Consider the following 27,445-nt stretch of genomic DNA (forward strand, 5'->3'; position numbering starts at 1 on the left):
ATACACTGTATTTGTTTTTTCATAATTATTATTTACAACATTTGCTGAATGCAGGGTGAACAGTTATAAACACAGCACATACTTCAGCAGCGAGTCATCTCAAATTTGATTTATTCTGGTTTCTTGACAGCTTTATGTGTGGTTCATGTGATAGCTTTTGGACTTGTAGCAAAATGTCTTCAGATTGAAGTTCACAATGCCAAATTTCATCCCAAAGCACAGGTGCTCGGTAAATTTGAGTTTGAGTGGCGTGAAAAGTGTGTGTAAAAGTTTTTTTGTTACAAAAAAAATGGTATGGTCTGAAAACAATTGTATTTTTTACTCTCAAGGTAGCAGAATTGTTCATAAATGTCCAGAACAATATTCAGGTGAAACTATCAGTGAACTGTATTTCATTGGAAGGTTGTGAAACACTGCTGCAAGGCAGTAAGAACTAGTTGGACAAGTTTTTGTCAGGAGTTGTTTTTGTAGTTCACCCTTCCTTTAGGCAAAGTGGTGCACTAGAAAAATCTGTTCCTTCCCATTGCCTGAGAAGGCAGAAGATGAAAGTGGAATAGCTACTAATGCTCATTCAGTGGCAGCCATGTGTCTGCTGATGGGTTTGGCCTGTAGTCATCCAGGCTGCAGATTCAGTGCATTAAGTGCATTCAGATTAAGTTTCTAGGACTATCCATAAATACTTCCTATTTTTGCTGTTGCTGGGGGGGTTAGTATACATAGACTTTAATTCTGCAATCCCACTGGATTGTTCGTGTGAGCAATCTGATAAACTTCCTCAGCATTGTCCTGGCTGTAAAGAATTTGGCACAAACAAGTCCTAAAGAAGATAATGCTTGATTGAAAAAGCAGATTACATGTTTGATGGTAAAAATCATCCAGAGAGATGCACATGAATTTGCAGAATCTGATGAACAGCCTAATACAATTACAGGCTAGAAGTGAGATTCAAAGGAGGAAAGTATTTCTTACAGCAATTGTTTTATCAGCATCTATTCTGTCACAAAACTGAGGCTGAGTTCCCCTATTCTCAATGTCTTTCTATCATATATACCAAAGAAGTATCTTTGATTTTTTTTTTTCCCTATGGTTACAGTGTATAGAAAATTTATTTTTCCCAGAGTGTAAACTAACATCTTTTCTTCCTATAAAATGGTAGCAAGATACAAGCATAATGTGCTGTATTAAATAAGCATTTCCTATACATATACAAATATATATATATTACTATGATAACACATCACACATTTTTACATAACAACGTCTCTATTTTCCCACAACATAACAATATTAAGATAAAAATACATATAAAATCATGTAGTCAACAAACTAAACTAGTTTTAAATGTAGATTTTGAACGAGGGAAGGCACTTGTCCAGCTGGCCCCTTTCCAGCTGAGCTCCACAGTGCAGGCTGCTGGAACTGGCTGCTGTGTGAAGGCAGCAGGCTCACGGATCGCTCTGTGGCAGTTCCAGAAGTGCTCATTGCCCCAGCTCCTGGGGCAGACATCTGTCCTTGTCCTATGGCTTATTGTCTGCTTAGCTGTGGATTCGAGGAGCTCTGAGCTCATCTCCCTGTGCAACCACCCCAGGAGCAAGGCCAGAGAGCTGAGCTCTGTAAAAAGTAACTCAGGGAAGAGAAAGCCATGGCAATTTTTGACCCGATCAGTTTATTGCACCACGACACAGCTGGTCACACCAACACAAGAGTGAGTAGGGGGCCAGAGCAGGTGAAATCCAGGTGAATGAGGAGGCAGCTCCTCATGATGATTTGGTTGTCACAACAGTTGCTTTTGACGCTGTATTTACTGTCACGTTTGCAGCCTGTCCAGCCTCTTGAGGGAACTGCTAGGCAGGAGCTCAGAAGGCTGTTCAGATACAATTCCAAACAAATCCTTCTGCAGTTATTTTCAATTTGTCAAAGAAAATGGTGTAAACACCAACATCCTGAGGTGTCCCTGCTCTCCATGCCAGCTCCCAGCTGGCTGTGTAGTAGGAGCATTTCTTTTTGGGATTACAACAGTTGTGCATGGTCACACTTTCTGCTTTTTTCTCCCCCAAACCCTTACAGCAAAGATCAAAACATGCTTTGTTAATGGGTACCACATATCTTGGCCATAAATCAACACACCTGAAGTGTCAGCACTACAAGTGTGAGTGACCCTACCACATTCTGAAAAAATCACACTGGAGATCTACCTGCTCATCATGGTCTCAGCCCTGTAAAGTAATAAGTGCTGTTTAAGGGACCCTGTCCATGAATTTCCATCCATTGCTCTGTTTGCTAGCACTAGAAGTATCTAGAATCAGCCAATCTGAAAGATTTGGTGGGGAGGAACGCAGTTTTTTCTATGCTTTTATCAGTGTATTACCCATGCACTGTCTAATATAGTCATGTTTGTTGTTGCCATGACCAGTTAATCTGCTCTAAGTGCTGGTTTTATGGGACTTTTGTACATAAATTTGATTAATGTTCTCCATGAAAGTCCCAGGAAAGACAATTTTATTAAAAAAAAAAAAAAAGAGGAGCTAAGAAAGCAATGCAAAAATCTCTCTTCTTGAATTCTCTAGATTTTTGCATTAGTAGCATCAGTGTTTGTTGCTGTTTGTTATGAAATTTTCTCTAATATTATAGTGAAATTAAATTCTTCACTGAGGAAGAGAAGCATAAAATTCTGAGTTTTTTCTTTCTGCAGTAGGTGTAACTCAGTCACTGGGTGTTCCTGATGTTTCTCCAGTTTATCCTCATTAGGTAAGTGCTTTATGAATGTCTCTGACAAAATGTTTAACTTGCATTAGATAAGGCAAGCAAAGTTTCATCACTTTGTGATAAGCACTCTGTGCTTGTAACAGCTCCCAAGGATCCGGCACCGCACTGTGATTCTCTCTGCCCACTTTCCTGTTAGTGCACCAAATTAAGGATGCTTGGGAACCAACCTACTTTGTTTTGCTCTGAATCTCTGAGGTGAACTCTTTCTCCACACAGCATGATGCAAAACCTTACTTTTACAAAATGCAATTTCAGAACTTTCGTTGGGCCTGAAACAGACAATGTTTTTTGGTCCAACATGATGACACATAAGAGAGAACCAGCATAATTTTTACAACTTGTCCTGTCTTCATTTCAGCTAATACTGTAATTATATTTTCCTGTATTCTTTCCAGCAGCTCACGCAAGAAAGTACTAGATGTTCCCATGCTATTCCATTTTTTATATAAACAATTCCATAATTGCTGGCTTAGTATAGTCTGGTTTCTTTTAAGCATGCATTGTGATATTGTTCAGCTGTCTCTAGCACTCATCTGTGGTACATAAATCAAGCTGAACTGAATTCAGTTCAGGTAAAAGACCAGCTCTCCAGTGGTAAGGCACAATATTTCACTGCTTAATTCTTTGGTGCCCTGTTTTTTCAATGAAATCTGTAGTTCTCACAAAAAGGAGGGAGTTTTATGTTAAAAAACATAAGGGCAGATACTGTAATGAATTTAGTGACAATTTCCTGACTTTTCTCAATTACCTTTTGCAGATGCACTTATTAGATGTTCTCTGACTGCACATCTGGTATATGCAGACCATTGGCATATGCTCAAACTTAACCAGAATTACTGTAGTTTAATGGTTCTCAGTGAACCTCCTCTAACTGAGTTTGAGCTGCCCACTGTAAACTTTGCCAGACAATTTGACATTTGCATTGACAGTTTCCCCTAAATATCTTGCTGGTCTGAACTTGCTGAGGCTGAAAGACTCACTGCTGATCCCTTGGCATCACTTGTTTCCTACTTGTGGTGGTGGGATGAGAAATCTGAGTATTTTGGATGGACAGTCAATCTACCAAAGAGAAGAAATAGTTAATGCTGTCTGTTGCAATCAAAGAGAAAATAATTCACAGATCAGAACCCCACTGATGTTTTAGTTCTTTGACAATTAAGGCAATTACCTTAAAATTCAGTTCAGTTTTAGTGCTGCAGGCAAAGAGACATTTCTCCTCACAGGTAAATGTTAAGGCAGCCGTTTCATGCATGTTCAGCTGCACAGTCTGGTCCAGGTGAGTTGGTGATAGCAGCCTACAACTTTGTAAATAGTTTGGGCTGCTGAGATTAACACATGTGAGTTCAGAGGAAAAATTTGTTAGTCAGCCTCACTGATAAAAATTCAGTGGATTACAGTATCTTTGGACAATCCTTTAAGAAGCCCTAAGCTTATACCCAGGATGAATGCTGGCTGTCAGGCTGGAGCTGGAGTACAATAGTTTTTTAAAGGATCACTGTGAATATGAACAAAATTATCATAAACATCAGTGAATGATGGGTCAGATAGAGTAATTTAAAAGGCTTCAATGCTCATGCAGGCCTTGACCTGGTGAGCACTAGTCAATCAAAATGTATATTTGTAGCTGAATCTTGTTTTAGAGTCGTCCTGAATTTGATTTTTTTATGTTTGCATCTCTGCTTGCAGACACAAACAGAAAATGCAAAAAGAGCACAGCACTGAACAACCAGGCTGATAATTTTTCCAGTCTTTGATTCCCATTCTACTGTATAGTAGTATGTAAACACATTTAGATGTGTTTACATCAAGGTAAATCAGCTCTGCTTGCTGTGGTAGCTGAACAGGTTATCAGTACCCACCTCTCTCTTCAGCCTTGAGAATAAAAGGACTAAAGTAGCCTGATACAACACAGTGGTAAAGGCAAGTGGGACACAAGAAATCCTCAACCTGTAGATAGATACCCCTTCAGTTACCTCTGACAGGGGTACAGGACATTTTGAATTTTACAAGTTTTTACATCTATTTTAAGTGCAATGGTTTAAAGGCAGTAATTAACAGCACTACAGACTTGAGAAGCACCAGGTATTTCAAAATTATTGCTGCAATGAAATCTGTTGTCACTGAGAACAGCAGATAGGCAAAGTCACTCAAAAGCCTTTGGAAATGGACTTTTTGAAAAACAGGTATGAGATTGGGAGGAAAAAAAAAGGAAGATTAATGTCAAGTCACCTGGATTTTAACAAGATAAATTCTTGCAAAATAAAAGACACTTCAGTTTCCCACCAGTGGGTTGCAATCGTCTTGTTGATTTCGAAGTTTTTTCTTAAAGATGGATATTGATGTGGATGGTTGGTAAAATATACTCCAGATCTCACCAGCAGTAGTGACATCACTGCAATCTTCTGTTTCAGCTGCAGCTGGAATCTGGTGGGACCTAGGAAGCAAGAGTAAATTCACTCTTGTGTTACTGTGCTTGGGGAGCTATGGTTATTAATGTGTCTGCAGTACTCCTACACTGGGAGTGCTCACAGCTTCCACTACATCTGTGACACTTCCCCTGCTGTGCAAAATGTGGGGTTTGGAGTGTTTCTTGATTGTCTTCACCAAATGAGAAGTTAAGTATCCTTTTGCCACCCTAATGACAGCAGTGACATTAAGCTGAGAGGGCTCTACAGACTGTAGTTGTTATTATTATAGTTGCTATTAATACAAATTAATTTAAGCATGTTTGTACTATGTAAATACAATAGTCAACATTTTGATTTATTGATAACTCACCCATCATTTCATTCAGTGAGTGTCCATCTGGAGGACACAAAATTTACTTGGTACGAGTGTAATAACTAACTTGGTTTGGAATATGGCCAATCTGACAATCAGAAAGCAGAGAGAGGAGCCCCAGGTTTGGGTCAGAGCTGAGATCTTGGTTCTCTGTGGTTGGTTTTGCTCCACACTCACCTCATGGTAATGTGCAGAAGTATCTTTGCTATTATGGCTGTAACACTTAGGATGAGCAGTGCTGTTAGACTGTATATTGTCCATTCTACAAAAAAGAAGAGGGGGAGCTCTCAGTATATTAATTTGCTTACAGTTTTTACAGTAAGAATGTTGCAATAAAGGAGCAAACAGCCTTGTGATGCTTTGTTCAAATCTGTAATTTGACAATGCCTTAAATCTACAAGTATTTTCTGCAGACTGGCACAAACCCTAAAACTTTCAGTCAGAACTGGTTTTTTCCCCTTGCAGAACTCCTCCCAGTAAAATTGAAAGCTGGCAAAATTCAAAGCATATCCTAGTAAAATTATCTAGGAAAGGAAGCAGATGTTCTCTTCTACCCACTGCCCCTTCCTCAAAGCATTGCCTGTACATGATGATTTGAACGGTATTTTTGGAACTGCATAGAATCCAAGGGTGCAGTTTCTATTGGAGTTCCTGGGGTAGTTTAACACTGGGCAGCTTAGGTTAACTGTGGTAAGTCAGGCATTAGGCTGGGCCTAGTCCCAGACTATTCCTAAGCACCTTCTGCACCTTGGCTGGTTTGGGTGTCTGCAGCTTATGTTTCAGGTTTGGGATGCAGCTTCAAGACTGTGAGAGCCTCCACAGTGGGACTGAGGCCCAGCTTTAGGGACAGATAAAAGCAGATGCCCAGGGTGGATTAACTACAGGAGAGAATAATAGTGATATTCACCTAGAGTGCATTTCCTGCCTTCAATTATTACAACTTCAATTTCCTGAATTCAGTCATGTCCTGAAGGTCAGTTCCAAACACATGACAGTTCTCAGTGACCCCTCCCCTACACCCATTAACTTGTCTAGTCCTCTTTGTACTATTGATGAGGCTTTTGTTAATTGGGGTAACAGGGATGCAAATAGCATTCAAGCTATTCTAGACTACAAAAGATTCTTCTTTCTTCAGCAGCTTGTGTCCTTCTGTGGCATGCAGTGGTCACTAAAGCTGATTTCAGTAAGGAGGCTGCTCTGACTCACGTTATTTTGATGTGCTTTCATTCTCAAGAACTCACCATCTTCACACTATTTCTGACTTAGGCTGAGAAGTGCTTTGAAATGTAATGAGAGAATCCCAGTTAGTGCTAATTAATGGAATGGAAATTCATCTGTTAGTAAGATGCACAGTGGATCTGCTAACATGGAGGAGGCAGCAAAGGAAATAGTGACTCCAGATTTTACTTTGGCAAAATGTTTTTTTCATTTCCAGATTTTCTTGTATCATTACCAGGCATGGAGCTAGTTGGATGGCTTGGGCTGGTTGTGATGACATAGAGGATCTTTGATGACCGGGCTGCGTTGATGCTGAGATTTGCTTGTTCATTCGTCCTCTCTGAAAGGGTGTGATTCACTGGGGTCTTGTTTTGATGCACATTGTCCTTCACAGCTGAAAACACAAGAGTATGATTACAATAACAATTTCTTAACAGGTGTAATTGGACTTTATTTTGTGCTTATAAATAGATATACAGCTCTCTGGTTTACTTAAGAGAACTCAAATAATCCTGTTATATCTGATTCCTAAAAAATGTTGGGGTTCTCAATTTCTCTGGAAGCTGATTGTTCCTCATAACAGTAGGTACAACTCAAGGGCCAGAACATTTTGTCCTAATGACTTTCAACTGGAGAGGAAGAGACTGTTGGAAGGAGCCAAGATGAACCAATGTGCAGATGGATTATTGTTTTGTTTTGTTTCCCTTTGTCATTTTCCAGTCTGTCTTAACAGGAAGGTATAGAATTGAATTTTTGAAAACCTGTGTTTTGCTATTTATGATGTAGCTGACTGGAATGTTCTAAACTGAGAGAAATTTTGGCAAAGCTTTTACCCACTGAGTAGTGGCAACAAGAGAGATGAAACACCTGTTAGGTCAGAGCTAAAATATTTGTTCTTTAATTGCCACTTCAGAAATCTCCTGTGTGAATTAAATGCTTCACTGAAAGGTAGAAATGGCAAAGATAGCCTCTTACCTCTGTACCTGATAGCAAATCCCTGGGCTTGATTGATGTCATCTGAGAAAAAGTACAGAATGACAAAATCCAAAGAGATGTTAAAGGTGTGGGGAGGCCGGTTCTTGCCATTAAAACGAGCTAGAACGTGATAGGTATAACCATCCAGCAATTCCACCATATCTGTAGCATCTTTGATTTCAAAAAGGACAAAGGTGAAGTGGATTTGAGATGCTCCTGGAACTTGTATGGTCCAGTAACAGACTTTGCCTGTGCCATATGTATCAGGAAAATCTGGGGAATAGATCACAGCTGTAGCAGAAGTGTAATTCCCTCCACAGGCACCAATAAGGGCTGTGAAAACAAGAGGAAAGAGAGAAAAATGGAAAGAAAGAAAAAAGGTAATACATTAATTTTGCAAAGCTTTAGCACCCTGTAGATTCTAATACTTAATGTGATTTAAAGGTACAGACTTGCTAGGCCAGCAGATGCACTCTGCAGCTGCTCTTTCCCTCCCACAGCACTGGGAGCACAGCCTCTGTTGCCTTTGCTTGGGATACTCCCCTTATGCCTCATTACTCTGACCCATGCATCAGTCTTGAATACTGCAACTACCCTTTGTCCTTGTGTGTAACCATGTACCCTTTCCTGCAGAAATGGGATAAAAGAGAAATCACTGATTCAGGGGCTTCTACTCCATCCCTAGCAGGCAGGCAGGCAAGTGGATTAGTGACTATTAACTCTCACTGCTTAATGACTGACATTCCTTCACAGCTGTATGAAATTGAAAACTTAAACACCAGCGAATCCAGAGAGCAACTCAAATGCCACCAACTGACAATGCACATCCCTACATGCACATACAATTTTTTACTCTCTAGTAAGATCATTTCTTAGGGAGTTTCTGATAGCTTAGTCCCACTTGTGAGGAAAATGAGAGAACCTCTGGAGCATGAGCAAGCATCATTTCTTGGAAGAGCTATTCTGCATTATTAATGGATGGGAATTTCAGGCAGAGATGGAAAGCTGCTTTATTTTGTACCAAGTGGAGGTTGTTTGGTGTGCAACAGTTCTCACTGTTTTTGAGCCTTTTCCCTAATTTGCTGAACATTTGAGGCCTCTCCTTTGGGAAAAACTGAGCCTGCTTCAATACTTACTGTCAAAAAGAATGACTCTGCCATCCCCACCACAGGGCTGAGTGTGGTCTCCAAAGCAAACACTGTTGCATTCCGTACTGGCTGCCTCCCCGTATCTCCAGTAGTCAGGATTATTTCCACAGAAACAAGCATAACCTGATTCCATGCCTGCAAACTTTGACAACAAAGATGCATAAGAAAGGGAGGAAAAGTATTTGAAGGAGTGACAGCGGGAGGTTGTTTGAGCAGGAAAGCTGGCAGCAGAATATGTGTGTTTTGGAGAAGTAAGATTAGTCAGAGGAACCACCACAGGCTATTTTTGTTTGGGCTGTCAGGATGCTACTTTAGACTAGGGGAAAAGATGGAATGGAGGGCACCCTGACACTCACAATTACAGTAAGCAACCACATTTTCTCCTGGCGTTACTCATTAGTCATTTGTACAGATTCCTCTGGATGCAGAGAGAGGGCTTGATCTCTGGGGTGGAAGTGTAACCTTAGACCTCCCAAAGGTTAAAAAAATATGGGGAAGAGAAGAAATATGACAGAGAGCTCTAGGCATGTTGCCATTTCTGTCTTTGAAAACATTCTGTAAATGTATGTCAAAGAAATCACCTTAAACTGTTGACTTCGGCAGGAGCTGATGCATGTTTGGATTGTGAGTTTATTTGAGGTCTCGCTGGTGCCAGTCAAAGGTGGTGGCTCTCCATGGTCCTTGTAACAGCCCAGATTTCCTGGCACTGGCAGGAGTAACACACAACAGTCATTCTAAAGGTGTGCCTGAAAACATCCCAGACCACTTCATGCACTCCCTGGCCACTGAGCAGCTCTCTCTGCTGGGGGCTTGATTTTGCACTGTGGGAAGTGTTACTCTTTGTTATTCTTTGTTATTCTTTGTTATTCTTTGTTACTCTTTGTTACTCTTTGTTACTCTTTGTTACTCTTTGTACTGTACTCTGTATGATTCTTGTCATATTTTCCAAACACACCCAGGGATGAGTGATGGGACAAAAGAGTATCATATCTTCTCAGCAATATACCTGTAACACTCTCTAGCTGGTTTCAGTAAGCTGCAGTAAAGTACACAAGATAAATACCTTGTTCATCTCTCCTGAAAGAGGCAATTAAAAAACCCCAAGGCATTAAATGGGTTCAGGGGCGTTGTGTTTTTGTTGGTGTTTTTTTTTACTATTGCATGCATATTCTGAAAATGTAAATTAAACTGTGTGGTTTCTGTCTGATCTTCCAAACAATTATATTCTGAAAATTTTCAAAACAGGATATTTGAGGAAGGGAACCTAAAGATATACCTAAGAATCCTTGAGGAAGGGAACCTAAAGATAAACCCCCCATGTTATAGAATGGAGTTTGGCAAGTTTTATGGGAGGGACTATATACTTATATAGGGGAATTTCCTAATATTTAAAACTTGAATTCTGAGATGAATCTGAAGCATTGTACAACAAGATTAAAAACAAGCAATATTACTTTAAAAAGCAACCCATCTATTTACATCAACATGATGTTTCAAGGTTCCTTGGTCACTATGGGAGATCAGTTTTCCCCCTTCAGTGCTGTTTTTTCTTTTGGTTTTGCACTTTTCATCAAAGCAATGACCACCCTCCAAGAGAGGATGTGGAGTACAATACAATGCTGTGCTAATGGCATAAAATTATCCCTTACCCATTTGTCATATCTATTCACATAGCTGAAATTAAATCTGATACTAAGCTAGGTCTAAGTTAAGATAAATTTTATTCCTATGCCAGATTGACATGGATTCTTCTTGTCCAGCTAAGTGCCACAGCTCTGTATGACATGAGGTGCTCAGAGACCTGTATGAGTGTTTTATTTATGTAGTCATTGGTTATTACAGTACCCAGTAAACTTATTATAAATAATGACATAATGTTGCTACAAATATTGTTCATAAATTAATTTTGTTCTCTAAGAATACAAGTTCAATTATAAATACTTGCAGGGAGTTATGGCTTTGATATGCCCCACAGCAACATTCGTGTAAGTTCTGAGACTTCAAGTTACAGCCTGATTTAACATACCTTTGGAAATCCCCACTTGCAGCCCCACCCCAGCTGAGTACAGCTGGGCAGATAACTCTGAGAGAGCTCATTCTTTTTTGTATTGTGCATGATTTCACAGCCCTGAAGAATCTTCCTAGTTATCCAACCTAGCTCATTTTCCTAAGAGACCTGGGATTTTAAATTTTTTTTTCTTTTTTAAAGTGGCTTTATTAGTGAGACCTTTCAACCTTGGCTCCAGAGGATTAGTACTTCAGTATGTTCCATGCTAAGAAACCTGAGTAATTTTAAAACTTCTTAAATTTTTTAACTAAATCAAGCGTGCATCCTAAGACTAATTAGTCTCTTTGGTGTCCCAGCAGTATTTTAACCTTCTTTGCTCTTAATATTTAGCCTGCTAAAGAAACTTGGCACAAAATGAGGCAGTCAGTGTTCTGCAATTACTGTTCATGCTCCCCAGTGATGTTTTACTATTACACTGTCTTCACCCATTTCTATCTATTTGTCCTCTTCTGCTTAAAAGGCCACCTCTTTTGCATAAGCATATTATTTTTCTTTTAAGCAGCATTTGACATAACAAGGTCCTGGCAAACACCACAGCTTCTGCATTTTACATGTTAAGGCACGTATTAAATGTATTCAAATATGGAATTAATCATTTTGAGCTCAAAACCATGTTCCAGCTATGCTCATCTAGCTGTCTTTGAAGAGTCTCCTAGTTTTTTGCAATGGCAGTCTGCACAAATTGTTTGAGCTGTCCTTGTTCCTTTGTTCCACATAGCTCTGTAGAACTTACCTGGCCCTGCCATTTAACACCTCCTCAATATTTCAGTCAAATTTATTACATTACATACATGCACTCTGGAAATATGATTCCAGAAATCTCTTTATGGGGAGAGAGTCATGTGAGTCACAAACATGAAAATGTAATTAAGTGGTATAGCAAGCCTTTCTTTCTTTCTTTCTTTCTTTCTTTCTTTCACATTTTGGAAGTGTAAGTTGTTATTTCCTTTGAACTTAAACCTAACCTCATTAACAAGGAGACCAAAAAAGTTGGGAATAGCTGCAACACTGCAAACAAACCATCTGAAGCATTCAATTCCGAATCCTCCATGTGAGATGCACATGTTCTCCCAGGACTTGGAGCTGCAGTCTTGCCTTTTATTTTGTTTCTGTCCATTCCAGTCTGCTTAGCAGACACCAAGGAGGAGAGAGGAAGAAAAGGGAAGCTCCTCCTGGAGTAACTACCACTGTCTCCTGTGATTATGCTCATCCATCTTCATCTAACACTGCTAAATTCTCTACATTACACATGCAGAATGTCAGAACACATTTCTGACTGAAGAACGTAGTGTTATGTGTTAGGGAATATTAGGGAATGAGACACATGATATAATCATGTGAATTCATCACCATAATGAAAAATTCTTAACTGTAGATTCTTAATTATTGTTGAGATGAGTCATTGCATGCAAATCTCTCTCGGCAATCAAGATGCTTCATGTTGTTGGCACTGCCATGGTATTATGTGGGCACAGTTAATAGGTAACTTATGTTCCAGATAATTTTCTAGTAGTAAATATCGTTAAGGAAAAGAAGCTTATATAAGAAATTTTTCTCTAAAAATTTTCAAATAGGAATTTTTTTTTACACAATTGCTTTCTTGTTCCATCACAAAACTCAAGTTTTGTGTTGTGCACTTCACAAGATAGTTTTGATGGTCCTGTGACTTAGCATCATGCTTATGAAAACAGAAAGTCTGGTGAAGAATAAAAGATTTTTTTTACTTACACAGCTTCATAAACCATGAGGTTTGTATTAAGATTTGGATGGGCTTGCAATGTACAGTTTGCTCTAAATTGCTGCAATTCCTTTTTCTAGTATCGAGTTTCAGTGCAATGCTTGAAGCAGCTGCTACTGGTCAAAAGGACATTTTGTAAATGTAAGTCTGGATTATCTGTGCAAGTAAGTGTCCAAGTTTAAATCCTCTGCTCCCCACCACAGAGAAAATGAGCGAGGCTGGTTTTAAAAGGATCCTTTGTGTAGAACAAATGGAGTGGAGAGAATTTGCCTTTCAGCTTTTTTCCTGGTGCCATATCCAGATAATTTGTTAACATCTGTGGTCTTTAAAGAAAATGCAAATTCTTTCATTTTAGACCAAGTTAAATTTCTTAATTAGGAGTGTCAGGTTTCTTAAATCATGCCTGGTATATTAGAAAAATAAGAGTAAGATGTCCTCTGAACAATGAGTATCAGAGTGTTGAATGATTTTGTGTTATTTAAATTAGACCCCTTAATCTGAATTTAAGTCTAGGTGAAAGGCATCGGTCTTAAGGTCACACTTATGTATTTGTTTGCCTAGCATGAAGATGTGAGTCATTCACATTCATAAAAAAAACAAAACAACAAAGCTATGAACAAAATAAAAAAAAATCACTTTAGCTCCTTTTTTCTTGTCTGGTTTTGTTTTCTTAACTTCGAGTAAGAAATATACTTCTTCCAATGAAATGTGTATCTACATATGGACACCTGTTCTGATGCTTAGCAGTGAACACCCAAGTTATGCCTGAGAAACAGAGGGCACTTGCACAGAAGAAGTTAAGAAAGCAAGTGAAAACATTAATGATTAGACTTACTAAAATGTGTAGCTATGGTTTCTTGTTAACAGGCAAAACTAGGTTATCTTCTTAATATTTGGGCATATTTTAAAAGAAGTGATTGGGGAAAGACAATTTTGGAACATACTGACACAAATCATGACATGACATTGTGGACACGGTAAAAAATAGAATACATAAAAAATATTAAATTCTGGAAAGAAGCTTCATGTAAGTAGCTTGTGAATTATCTGATTTTAAAAAAATCAAAGTCCAAGTTGTGGTTTCATAGCAATTCTAAGTATCTGCACCTGTCAGAATTCTAGTCCAGAGTTTCCATACACCACACAGACACCTTTCCACTGTGCCCTCTCGTATTTTTTGTTTCCTCCAAGCAATTCTGTGTATGATGCTCTATACACATTAAACTAATGTAATTCATTTTATGAGCTAATTGCCATCGATGGATGTGTATATACCTTGTAAAAACTTTCCCTTTTTTGTTCTCTAGATTTTGATAAATTAATGATCTATGGATTAAAAGAACTAGCAGTACTTCACATGTTTTGTGTGATTCCCTGTCATACAGTATTATTTGTAAATAATATAATCCAATAATTTTGAGATCAGATGAAAAGGATAGAAGTGGAGAAACAATTCAATAAGCTTGTCATAAACTCTAAGAAACCTGTTTAAAACACAGCTTAGTCTGCAACTGAAAATAAGCGGTTTTGCCTTATCCTGGTTTGTGTTTGGAAATCACCACCCACTGTTGTATAACTGCCAATCTCTGCTCAACTGAGATGCAGGCCTAAAAAAATTGCACTGAGCTCTTACTTCGGCAGGATGGAATCTCACAGTACTTCCAGTATATTCCATCTTCATGTTCTGCAATGTAGCACCATGGGCTGACATCCCCATCAGGGTTTCTGAAAAACAGCCAGTGAAATTCATATTTTTTTTTCAAAAACCACACACACACACACAAAATCAATCTTATTAAACCTCAATGGCATTACTATTTTTGCTCTAATACCTACTGTTGAACTTATATACCAAGAAAAATGCAAAGTTTTGCATTATCAGGAAGTTTAGATAGCTTTGGTTATTACAGTATTCATCAAGCATAAGATGCTAGCAATGTCTAAAATATAGCTTTGTTTTACTCTAAGGTTAAAAGGTGCAGAGCTATTTCTGGTCAGTACTGACAGAGAGGAAGATTTTCTGTCTCACATCCTGTGTACAGGTACCACAGACTCATAAACTTGATTTTCTGTCTTGGTACAAAACAGCCCAGACTTCAACTTTCTGTGTGTATGGTGATAAAAACAGCTGATTAAATCTTCTGGGATAGACTGAATTATTTTCCTCCCCTTCAATAAAACTGACTAAATCCATTCCAGTGATTGCTTTATATTGACGGTTAATTCCTTATGTGTCCATGATGATGATGATGATGATTTTTATAATTATTTGCTGTTGTGTAGCACCACTTACAAATGCACACCTCATTGGTCATTAAGTTATTTAAGGTTTTTTCTATGTACACTGTGAAAAGCTATTCACATAGTTAAGATCTATTTAAGAGAATAAATTGTTATTTTGGACAGTCAGGTTGAAATATGACTTTTCCTTTTAACTAGAACCAGTTGCAATCTTTTTTATCATGAACTTTGGCATGAATTCTATTAATGACACAGCCCTACTGATGTGTCAGTTCAGCTGCATGTTGTCATTTACGCCTATTAGCAACTCTTTTGTGGGAGATCCAATTTTAGAAATTCTGTGGATGTTTTTTGGCCAAATAGCAGACTGCTGAAAACAACTGGTGAGTTGAGTACAGTTTAGATGACTAAAATGTTGCTAGTTAGGCTTTCAAACAGATTAGTAGAGGTAGTGAACAAGGAAAGTCTAAGACTAGCTATGCTAGGAATTTAGATGTAATGCAAGAGCCTCCAGTAGCTAAAAAAAGTAGAAGACTAAAACCAAGTGAAGCTTGTACTTGAACTAACCCATTTTCCCTTGTTTCCAGAGTTAAAGGAATTTTAGCATTTACATCTTCATGACAGAAACCGTATGTCTGGAATTCAATCATGATAACAGCACTCTACATAGAAATGCCTTAAAAATGTGAGGAAATTGTAGAGAAACATGATGAATGTTGTTAGAAATCTTTGTCTTGAACCTCAGAAGTGCATGCAGTTAGAAGACAACTCTCTGTCTTTCAAAATCTCCAAAAATTTCAGTCTTCATAATTTTGTTATGGTTGAAATGAGTGGAATGCTATAAGCTATTTCCATCTTAACAGGGTGTCATGCAATAAACAAAATATTCCAAGTAAGGACCACCCATGGAGAGGTAACATGTTTCTGATTCATACTTCAAGTGTAAAATTTGATTATTCAAATGTTGTCCCTAAAATCAAATCTGAAAGGGATGTATTATGCCTTAGAAAAGCCTTGTGAGGTATGTGCTGCCTGAGAAAAGGGAAGATCAGCTTGTCCATTGTCATCAAGCAGATGAATGTCAGAGAAAGAGCTAAAACAGCTGTATCACAGGCCTCGACAATATTTGCATGCTAAAGATATACTCTGGCACTCTCAGTGACTTTCCAAGCTTTCTTTCAAGAGAATTTGAAATTAAAAGTCATCCATTAGTTAGGACTGTCATTCCATACACCTGGGAGAATATTCCTAGGCCAGGTGATACAGCATAAGGAAGAAAATGCCCAACCTTCCAGGCAAATTTCACCTCAATGAGGATAATCTAATACCTAGCAGACTGAGGTAAAAAAGCTCTATTTGGTAATTAAGTCATTTTTCAGGTTTACATATCAGATTATAGACTTCTTGCTCCTAGTAACATTTACCAAGTTCTCATTTGCTAGGTAAAGCAAGACTCAAGTAAGTGTTTTTTGACTATCTGGGCAGACATTCATTTTCTCATGCATATTTTTGGACAGCTTGTAAATGTTTTGCTTTGTAGTAACCAAAATATTAGCCAGAGATGACTGCCAAAAGTAAGATCCTGTAGATACAGCCTGTCTAGAATATTGCCACACAGCAACAATCAGAGTAACATTCTTGATTCTGCTATTTGTATCGGACAGAATTCAGTGGCACTGTATTTTCACAGCTCTGTATTAGTATGCCTCCTGAGACACAGAGCTGAAAAAAAGCCTGCAGAGCCAAAACATCTCTGAACTTATGTTCTGATTTGGCTCCTAAATTCTGAAGTTCTTATTTAAGTTTTGTTCTATCTATAGTTATGGAGGACTTCTCTAGAAGGCAAGGAAACAGAAGTGCATCTGCCATGGTTTAATCTGGTATTGTAACCCCTGACAGATGAGCTTCTGAATACAAATAATTCTAAATGACTGATGCTCACTTGGAATTTTTAGTGACTACATAACTTTCATTAGAACAAAACTTTAGCACAACATTTGGAGAATGTAACAGAACCAGGCTTGTGTGTGAGGATAAAAAACATCCAGAGACTCCTCCAGACACTCAGTTAACTGCTGTACTTCTAATTTGGATCATTCTATCTCCACCTTTTCATTTAAGTAATCTATAGTCTGTCATGCCACCTTATAAATTGGACACATGATTTGGACTGTGCTGAAAAAGTGTGGGCACTGGGTTGAAAAAGTTATTCTACTAATGTTGCTCATAGATTCAGGGTACTGATTACAGGGCAAACCAAAAAGTGTTAGATACCCATGGTTCTGACATTCTTCACTGCACAACAGAATGTTTCCTAATTTTCTGTCAGCTGCTCAAAGTAACACTGGGTATACAGGCAATGTTAAATATTTCTTACCTGCAGTAGTTATGCTCTCCAAGCCCTCCTTCCCCATTGGGATATTTCACAGTATTATAAGGATGCTCAAAGGTCTCATTCCAAAATAGACAAGGTTTCCCTGCATATTGGGAGGTCTGGTTCTGAGTGCCACGATAGTCAGCTCCATTTGCTGTATAGCATTCTGGGAAGACAGAGAAATGGAAAAAGAAAGAATGAATGTAGGTTTAGTGTTTGTTCTTCCCTCACCCTCCACCCCATATCCAATAGACCATGGTTTCCTGCATTGTTTAGGCAGATAAAGATTTAAGCTTTCTCAGTCCAACCTCTATTCAAGAGATTATGATGTCATTACTTTAATAAACAATGTATAAAACAGGTCTGAAGAGAGATTTACACAACATGCATTTTCTAAATAAGCATAATACTTTTTTACTGTTTTCTGACTCTGTAACTTGTTCATTTTCCAAAAATGAAATCATATGACATTATCCATCTGCTACTTACCATACTAACCAAAATCTCATGCCACTTCAGTTAAAGTTGTGACTATCTGTACTTTACAAAGTGAAAGACTTTGTAAGCATGGATCTTATCAACATTTACATTCTGATTTAGAAAAATTCTTAGGGATGGAATTGCCTTAGAAAGGGACCTCCTTCAACAGAATATAATCACAATACTGTGATTTGCTACTAAAGAATTTATGCTTTCAGATTAAAAAGTATGGCTCAGTATTCTTTTGCTTCACTCCTATTTTCTCCCACTTACATTTGTTTTCCTAGCCTCCTTATACTCAGTAAGTTAGAAACCAAAGTAGAGAATGATTTCGCTAGTTACTAAATGCATTAGCCCCTTCTCAGCTGAACTACAAATTTCATGCTGCCTGCCTTTGCTGGGCCTTGTTAATCACAGAACCATAGAATGGTTCAGGTTGAAAGGAACCTTAGAGATCATCCAGTTCCAGCCTCCCTGCCACAGGCATGGACATGTTCACTGGACATCTTCTGATGAAATAAATATCCCAATGCATGAACAACTGTACTTTTGCTGAAATTGCAAAACATTTTTTATTAAATTATGCAATGTGAGTGTGGCAAAGCATGGGAACAAGCTGCCCAGCGAGGCTGTAGCATCTCCATCCTTGGAGATATTCCAAAGCCACCTGGCCATGGTCCTGGACAACCTGCTTTAGGTGACTGTGCTTGAGCACAGCAGGTGAACAACATGAACTCCAGAGGTCACTTTCATCTCAACCAGTCTGTGATTATCTTCCAGAAAGAATCATTATAATTAATTTACCATAAATAAGTCCATCCTGTTTATAATTAATACTTGCTAACATTTATCATCCTTGCATTTATTTAAGAATAGAATTAAAATGTAACAGTCTGTGACAGAATTAAAACTGCTGCGTTACACTGCTGTAAACATTTCTTTGTACTGGACAGCATTACTGGGGAAATCACAAATTCCCAAATGCTTTCTGCTAACTACAGGCTGTGAAACCTCCTGTTTCATCTGATAGTGTTCTCTTGTAGAAACCATATTGCAGCTGCAGAGATGTTCTACTGCCCTGAGGGAGTGGGAGAGTGCTCTGAAGTATGTGCTGATCTCAGGTGTCCTTCATGAGATCTAACTTACAAAACAAGTCTAGAAAGACCTGTGTGGCTGCAGTTGGAAGAGGAAAAAAAAAACTCACCCACATTTTAATCCTGATATTAACAGTACACCGTTTTTGTTAGAACTACTGTAGAAGAAGGAAAAATATATTATTAATACCATGCTTCTGAAATTAGTTTAGTCTGGGCTCACAAATATCAGAGTAGTACAATTATAATAATTATTTCAGAGTTCTATTACACAGCAGATGAAAGACAATGGTTTTGTGCTTTCACTATGCATTTTCATGCCTAGGCAAGTTTGGATTTCTATTAAATGAAATTTTGTTGCTGAAGGCACACAGAAGAGCCATTAATGTATTCTGCTATCATCTGTGGACAGAAAGCTGTATAACTTAACAAAAACAAGCTTCAGGTCAATACTGCTCCTTACTGTAATTTACCTGCCTTAGCAATACAGGTGGGTTGCATACATTTGCTTAAAAATGCAAATCTGAGTTTCCAGTGCTCAGGCCACCACAGATATTTGTGTAAACATGGAAAAAACCCACTTAAAGGTCACAACTGTGTTTTAACTTTCTTCAATACCTCTTTTGCTTTGTAGTTAATATAAAAGCTTTTGTAGGTTATAGCTGAAAAATATAAGCTGATGAATTTAGCAGAAAAGAGAGAAAAATGTCATCAAAATAGATAAAATAATATGCAGCAAAAAAAAATTGTGAAAAGTGATAAGCACTATGTAGAAAATATATCTACATCAGCTTTGTGCTTTTATTTTGTTTTTGCTTCTCGCTCCTAAATGAAAAGCAATATATACTTCCATCTACTCAGAAATGTAAGGAATGCAAAATACCTGAATGTAGTCTGGCACACAAACTAAACTGAAATTAACTTCAGTCCATTTTAGGATCTGCTAAGACTGGCCCATGCTTTAACAGGCAGTTGGGACTGACATTTTCATGTCAGCTTTTTTTAAGTGATTTTCTTCAAACTTCATTGCACTTTAAGAAAAAAAGGAAGAGTCAGATCTCTCTTCATTCCTCTTAACTGCAGCTTTTTGTTCCCAAGACAATAGGTAACTGTATCAGTGCCTCCTGTGTTCCTTTGCACTATCAAGAGATTTGGTGCAAATGTGCCAGCTGAGCTGTAACAAAGCTCCCCTGGCTTAGATGTGGATGTGGAAAGGGGCGGCAGTGAGACACCACAAAAAAATCATTGATTATCCCTGAAACACTCTAGTGAGAACTCTAAGTCATGGAATTTAGCAGCTGTTATCAAATGAAATACACACCCTTTTGTGTTACAGGGAATTTGGATTTTGTTAAGGATTAATAACAGTTTTACCATAGCATGGGAGTGCAATATTTTCAAATAAATATTGGCAATTTAAAAAAATCAGGTCAGTTGTCCTTGCTATGCTCCCTCCTGGCTTCTTGTGCACCTGCTCACAGCTAAGCATGGAAAACTAAGAAGTCCTTGATTTAGAGTAAGCACTACTTGATATCAACTAAAAAATCAGTGTGTTGTCAACATTATTCTCACACTAAATACAAAACATGGCACCATAGCAGCTATTAAGGAAAAAATCATACCAGCTGAAACCAGGACACAAGCCTACATTCTTTTACCTTGAACAGTCAGCTTTGAGATCTGCTGAGATATATTTTGTACAGTTTTCTGTAGAATTCCTAGTAGCATAGTTACAGATGTCAGCATATTCACTATCCTGGCAGTAAACAACTAAATTCTTCTGTTTAATGCACCCAGTGATTTCATCATATTTTGCTGCATGACAGCCAAGACACTACCTTAGTGATTTCACCATGAAATTAATACTCCCAATGTGCTGAAGGAGCATGTTTCATCTACAGAAAGGACACTGTCCTCTATTTCAAATCCAAGTCCAAAGAGATTCTGGAGAACAGGAGGTTTGAACCTCCACCCTACTTTTCATCTTGTACCACTGGTGCAATAATACTGTGAAAAGATGAGCTTAAAAGAAGGTCACCTAGATTTGTCTGCACAAAACTAATTCAGATGAGGTCATCTAAATTAAACAGTCAGGAAAGACCAGACTGAACACTGTTGGTGAAACTCTTTGTCTTACTCAAATCACCTGATTTCTCTTTGGTAGCTTATGCAGAAGGGAGAGGGAAAAGAGTAAATCAACCAGCAACAACCACCTCTCTGTGTTGTGGCACCCACTGGATCCAACTGCCTTAGGGTGAGTGATACTTCCATGACAATTTTAGGGTATGAAGCCCCTCACTTGGAATGTAATATCAGAACTGTGACTCAAGAAAATTAATACCACTTCTATGAATTTCAGCAAGCCTTATAACTTAAAGTTTTGTAAGATTATGTTAAACTATGACAGAACTTGCACTGTATCCAAGTCTTCTCCCAGTGGCAAAGACAGCAAGGGAAGAACAAACACATTGTGGACACCACAGCTGTCAGCCCCCGAGAAGGCACCAGTGCTTGACAGATTTGCCACATGGATTTTGTTCATGCACGCAAGGTTCAAACTGTCCTGTCAGCTATAAACCTCTACTAAAACACTCGAGTTTCAGACAGGACATGAAGAAAGCTGTGACCACTCAAATCTAGAAATGTGTGACCTCATAATTCTAAGATCTTAGTCAGCTGGGTTTCAGACATAGTCTGAAGCAGAGGCTTATGTCAAATCTGTGATTAGAATCAGTGTCCATGATGATTTCACCCAATTAACTGCCTAATGACCCTGTTGCTTCTACTGTGTCATGGGGATGGCTTTAAAGATAATTAATCAGAGATTAATCAGCAATAATTAATCAGAGAACCTTTGCAGTGGTTCCAGTCACAGAAGGTTCCAACAGGTGCTGTTCAGGCTAATGTTCATGAGCCTTAGTGAGGAAACACAGACAGCACTTTGTTGTCAGGGCTGTTTTGTTTTCAACACATCAGGTGCCATGGCTGACAAAGCAAGTAACTTTTTAAAATGAATGCTGAGACTAGGTAAGTATGTATTGAGTGACAACTGCTAGAACAGAAAAGCAGAAAACAAGACTAGGGATGTTGTCCACTATAAGTGAATACTCAGTGTGTGATACAGGTTCACAATTAGTTTTATTAGAGCCAGATCAACATTTGGAAGATCAAACAGCAGCTGTTGTAGAAATTCTTTCCATCTGTGTCGGTTTCTTCTTCAATGTAGGGACCTTACAATGATCATTTTCCTTTGTTACTTTGGGACTGCATGGCTGCCTGCACTCCACATGGGCGCCACTTTAGGATCATTTGAAAAATTAAGGTAGTTCAGACTATAATAGCCTGACTTTTTCACTGATGATAAATCACTGACATTTCAGAGTCTGCATTAGCCTCCAATGATTTTCTCCAAGACATCTATCCAGAGAGACACTACAAATTGCAGACTGAAGGGATGGGGGTTTCAGGATGGTTTAAATGACTTCTTAGAGTACTTTCCAAGTTTGAGGCCTGTACATAATTTTTGAGACTGAAAATTCAGAATGACAAACTTCTTCCTATTCCACTGGAGAGCAAAAAAACCAACCCAAACCACTTTGTTTGCTTAATGTTTTGGAAGCTGCTTGGAGCACTGAGTAGTGTCCAGAGAGACTGACAACAATTATCAACCTGAAACTAGCCTACCCAAGCCAGAAATTATCCTACCACCTACTGCCCAACAAAAAGCAAGGTTTGCTTTTAAAGGTCTGCAGATTAATGAAAGATAAATGAAAGTGGCTGTTATTTAAATCTTGGGTTTCATCACAGCGGTGTAATTAAACGTTCTGTAAGGTTGGACCAAAAATTAAGGGTTCCTTGAATTTACATGGCATAACTGCATGCTCAGTTTTCACTTGTTTTTCCTACAGCCTTTTAGAAAAGTCAGAAAAATGCTTAAGCAGAATATAAGGGTACAAAACCAAGGGTGCCAGGTCCGATAATGACTCAGTGTGGGTTGCCTGATGCATGTGCTTGCATAGTATTCCAAGAATAGTTTTAAGTCATTTCCATTCTATCTAAACTGTTCTAGTTCTTGCTGGAGATTGAAATTTAAGCACTCCTCCTTAAATGAAAGCACTGTATCTAGGTGCAGATGGCAACAGTTACAGGCACTAACCAGATGCTGCAGTCTCTAATTTGATTGAAAGGGTATAATTAGACAGCAGAAACACTTCAATGAGAAAGTAACGCAGAGAGGAAAGGACAGAAACCACTTAACTGATGCCAAGATACCCCGGCAGTGACAGAGGCAGGGGCCCACGGGTGGAAGGGGCAAAACACCACATCACCTTCTTCAAATAAGAACATTTTTGTTTCCCTAGAGATGTGAATAGGGATTCTATTATCATAGGTTGCCACAGTTCTTCATGTGGGAACACTGATTAAAACCAGAAGAAGCTTCAGGAGATGAAAGACACAAATATGGCTTCTGTGGTCATTATTAAAAATATTTTTAGCATTGAAATGGTTTTCTTTGAAGACAAAGTTTTATCGACTGAACCAAAAGTTAATTTGCATACTATCATATGAGTGGTCAGGAAAAAAAAAAATAAATCTCATTCCATATTATGTTATGATGCAAAATAAATGCTTTTGGGAAGTTTTAAATCAAGGCTGATTTAGATCTACCCGAGTAAAAAAATAGTGTAGTACTTTTACATTTCAATACTTTTCTATTCCAATTCATACTAATATAATACAACCACTCATCAAAACTATCAGGCTTCTGTGCCTGTGCTGTAACAGTAAAAACCCCCAATAACAGAACAGCTGATACAAGCTAAAGAAAAAAATCACAAAAGAATTATCTTTGTTTAAAATTGCAATTTTCAAAATTCCTAGAAAACAACTCCCTGTTTCTTAAATCACACAGTTAAGTTTTGATGTGATGCTATGAGGTCACTTGATTAGCTGATCATTTTTTCCTTTACAGTGTGGAAGCACTCCACATGTAATTTCAAAATTGTATCCTGCTCATTCTACATATCCATGCAAACACACACACAGACATACCCATACAATTTTTGAAAGTCCTCAAATGCAATCCTTTTTGCTAGTCAGAATTAGAGAGCTAATTAGCATTGGTCCAAGCCAGAGGGTAGCCACAGTGAATATCTGATTATACTTGAATTATGCCACCTGAGATTTGATCAAACCTTGACTGAAGCATCTCTCTTGTAAAAATGAACATTCCTGGAAATGTACAGACATGCAGAGTTGATTCTTGTGTTCCCTGGCAGTGTGTGAGCTGTCATATATGTGAACTTGCTATCCTTGTGAAATTTTGACTCTAATCACCAAGCTAATCACTTCTCATCAATCTTTTTTTTTGTTAAAAAAAAAACAAACCGAACCCCAAAACAACCTGTCTGGCCAAACCTTTTCTGGAACATGTTGGAAGCAGGCAAGTTAGGTTATAAGCACAAGAGACAGTTCCCATTATTTCTCAATGCATTCTGTCCCTTTTTTCTTTTTATTTGTACAATACAAACATGCTATATTAGCCAGAGCTTTGCAGCTGCTGGCTGGTCGTCAGCCACAAGATGCAAACACACTTGCTTGCCTTGTGATTCTTTATCACTGCAAGTAAGAATGCGTGATGTGACCCCATAAGAATTTCTGTTCCTTAATACACCCATTTGTTTTCTTTCTTTGTGAAGTTTTAAAACTGTTGTTCCCTTGTCAAGTGTGGCAGGCTGAATCCCTTTGGCAATTTTATCAGGATGGGCCATAGCCACTGTGTGGATGAAGGGAGTGGTCAAGTGCACAACCATTATGGTGTGATATGACAAAAATGAAAATTTTGCAGCTGGCAGCATGTAATCCCTGCCTCCCACCTACTTCTTTGGCTCCATCCTGCTTAAATCCATTCACATAACTCTGGATTTTGAGTTATGCTCTATGCATGTACAAGCATGATATGCTGAAATGTCTGACTATTTCATCCCCTATCTGCCTAGTTAGAAAGAAAAAAAAAATTGCTTTTGAAAGTATTTTCATGAGGCTTGCTTATGGCCTATCAAGTAGAACTGCTCTGAATCACCCAGGCATAGACAGAATAAGATGACAAGAGATAGCAGGTTTGTAAGAGAAGGCTGGAACAGCTCTAAGGAAAGACTCAGCTGGGAAAAAAACCAAGAACGAGGTAACTCAGTATTGCTAAATGGAAAGAAAACAGAGAATGGAAAGAGAAATTGATAATCACATATATTTCTGATGGGGAAATTAAATGAATACTATAAATACAGAAACTAGAAATTATAACTTATTGCACTGAGTATGTAAAATAACATTTGTTCACCAAAACTAACATTTGCTGAAGGCATTTCCATTTCTTTGGCCTTGTAACATAAAACTCAGCAAATTCAAAGAGTCCTTTAATGGTAGGTAGTCTATTCACACACTTGTTATTTCTGATCCACTTGAGAAATTATATATGGCTGATGTTTGAATGCAGAAATGTCAGTGTTTGAATTAATAGAAACTGTTAGATATCACACAGCGAAGCAGAAACATTCTGTGAAAAGTAGCATAGTACTATGTGCAAAAATGGTTGTTAATTCATTTTCATTTCTGACAACTGGAGTAATTTTTCATAAACTAATTCCAGAAGTTTTTCTCCTATCTCAGCAAATGATGGGGACACAGACTTTATTCTGATAGCACTTTACAATAAGCTTATAAGGACATGTATTAAAAAAACAAAAAAAAAGAACAGGCATTAAAAGCATGCCCTATGACAAACTACCTTCCGAAAGCAATAGCAATGTTTGTAATTTCAGAATTCTGCTAGTTTCAAGTGCAACCTGACACAGCTGATCCCACTTCAGTTCTGTGGGATTAAGGGTCAAGACGAAGATCCTGATGTGTACCTTGTGCAGATTAGGAACTCTGCCATGCAAATTACAAGTTGCTGTATTTGCACCGTTTTCAGGTTCTTTAGCAGAAGACACATAGGTGGCATTACTTTCTAGATCCATTTTCCTTTGCTACACCTTCATTTGGAGGCATTATACATTCTTCCGTCCTCCCCCTGCCCCAGCTGCTTGTGCTCAGGCATTTCTGTCCCCTCTAACAGCCAAACATTCACACTAGGCCATATCCTCCTCTTGCTGTCACACAGCCCTCTGTGAGAGACACGGTTCTACATAGAGTGTTCTGTTCAGAAACCCTCCAAGCAAAACTAACTTCAACCCAAGCAAAGGAAGGAGCATCCCCTGTCTGCACCAAGCACATCCTAATGGTACTGGGAACAGACTCTTAGACATGGTCCCTGTCTAGGCAATTCTCTAAATGCTTATCTGAAAATACTCTCATGTTTTACTTCTGAGAAGAGGTAAAGTTTACCAGAACTTTTTTCTTGTAAAAGTTTTTTTTTATTAACTGAAAATGGCTATGCAAGTATTTTCCATATCTAATTAGGTACATCTACAAAAACTTGATGAACAAGTATGTGTTCAAAAAGAAGTAGAGCAAATTCTACTTTGTAAGAAGAAACAGCAATTAAGAATACACAAAATGTATCCAGAAGGACCCCACGTCTGATGGCTGTGACCATCTGGAACTGCCACTTCTGATCATGCAAAGCATGGCCAATGTTTACCAGAGGAGAACCACAGTACTTGAAATCATTAGTAGCAACTAAAACGAGGACAAAAGGGTGCAGAGAAATTTTTAAGTGAAAAATCACCTTGGGAAGTGAAGCTTCAGGCTTCCCCGTCTCTTTGGCTGAACCTAAATGGTCAGAGGAGCCCAGGCTTGGCTGGGAGCTGGGGCAGCACACTGCGGACAGGCGGGATGCTCACCCTCTGCTGCCACAGGTTTTTCCCCAGTGACACAAACAATCGTACGCCCCTCTCCCTTTAAATGCCTCCATTCCGCAGACCTAGCTATCGAACCACTTCTACAGAGAAACGTGCTGCTCTTCTCTCTCTCACATCATGCTTTCACAGGAGTTTCCGAGATCCCGGTTCAGCAAGCACGGGGAGAGCCTCAAATACCCACGAACTCCGGGCTAAAACACCCGCTGCGTGCTTGCACGAGCAGCTTCGAGCCCGGCACGGCTCTGGCGAGCAGGAAGAGACGTCGTCGCGACCTCGAAGAGGCGCTGCCGGGCGGCAGAGCCCTTCCGCGGGGGGCTGCGGGTTCGCGGGGCTCGGCTGCCCCGCTCCCTCGCCGCTCAGCCCTGCGAGGAGCCCGGGGAGCAGCCCCGATCGCGCCCCCCTCCCGGCTCCCCGCGGAGCGGCACTCACCGGACAGAACGGGCTCTCGGCAGCAGCTCAGCGCCAGCCCGGAGAAGGCCAGGACGGCGGCGAGGGCGGGAGGCTCCATAGGCAGCGGCCGCCGGGCCGCGCCGCGCTCGCAGGCGGCAGCCCCGGCTCTCCGGGGGTGGCAGGCGGCCGGGAAGAGCGCAAAGTGCGGGAAGCGGAGGCCCTACAGCATGTGTCCTGTAAGTGCGCCCCGGCGAGGTGCCGAGTGGCAGATGAGGATCCTATTACCAGCCATGTGACAGGAAAGGATAGA

At 39.1% G+C, this 27,445-nt stretch overlaps 1 protein-coding gene across 1 annotated transcript; it reads right to left on the reverse strand.

Annotated features, from left to right (window-relative positions):
- Positions 1-94: 94 nt before the first annotated feature.
- Positions 95-27,445, reverse strand: KREMEN1 (kringle containing transmembrane protein 1). Its single transcript, XM_058851207.1, has 9 exons — positions 27,175-27,445; positions 17,313-17,475; positions 14,328-14,419; positions 9,470-9,594; positions 8,877-9,030; positions 7,741-8,073; positions 7,001-7,159; positions 5,725-5,809; positions 95-5,200 (listed from the first exon to the last, which is right to left on the reverse strand). The coding sequence occupies exons 1-9, from the start codon at positions 27,251-27,253 to the stop codon at positions 5,038-5,040; spliced, it is 1,353 nt and encodes a 450-aa protein (XP_058707190.1). The 5' UTR covers positions 27,254-27,445; the 3' UTR covers positions 95-5,037.

The sequence above is a fragment of the Poecile atricapillus genome, chromosome 16 (genome assembly GCF_030490865.1).
Source record: "Poecile atricapillus isolate bPoeAtr1 chromosome 16, bPoeAtr1.hap1, whole genome shotgun sequence".
NCBI lineage: Eukaryota > Metazoa > Chordata > Aves > Passeriformes > Paridae > Poecile > Poecile atricapillus.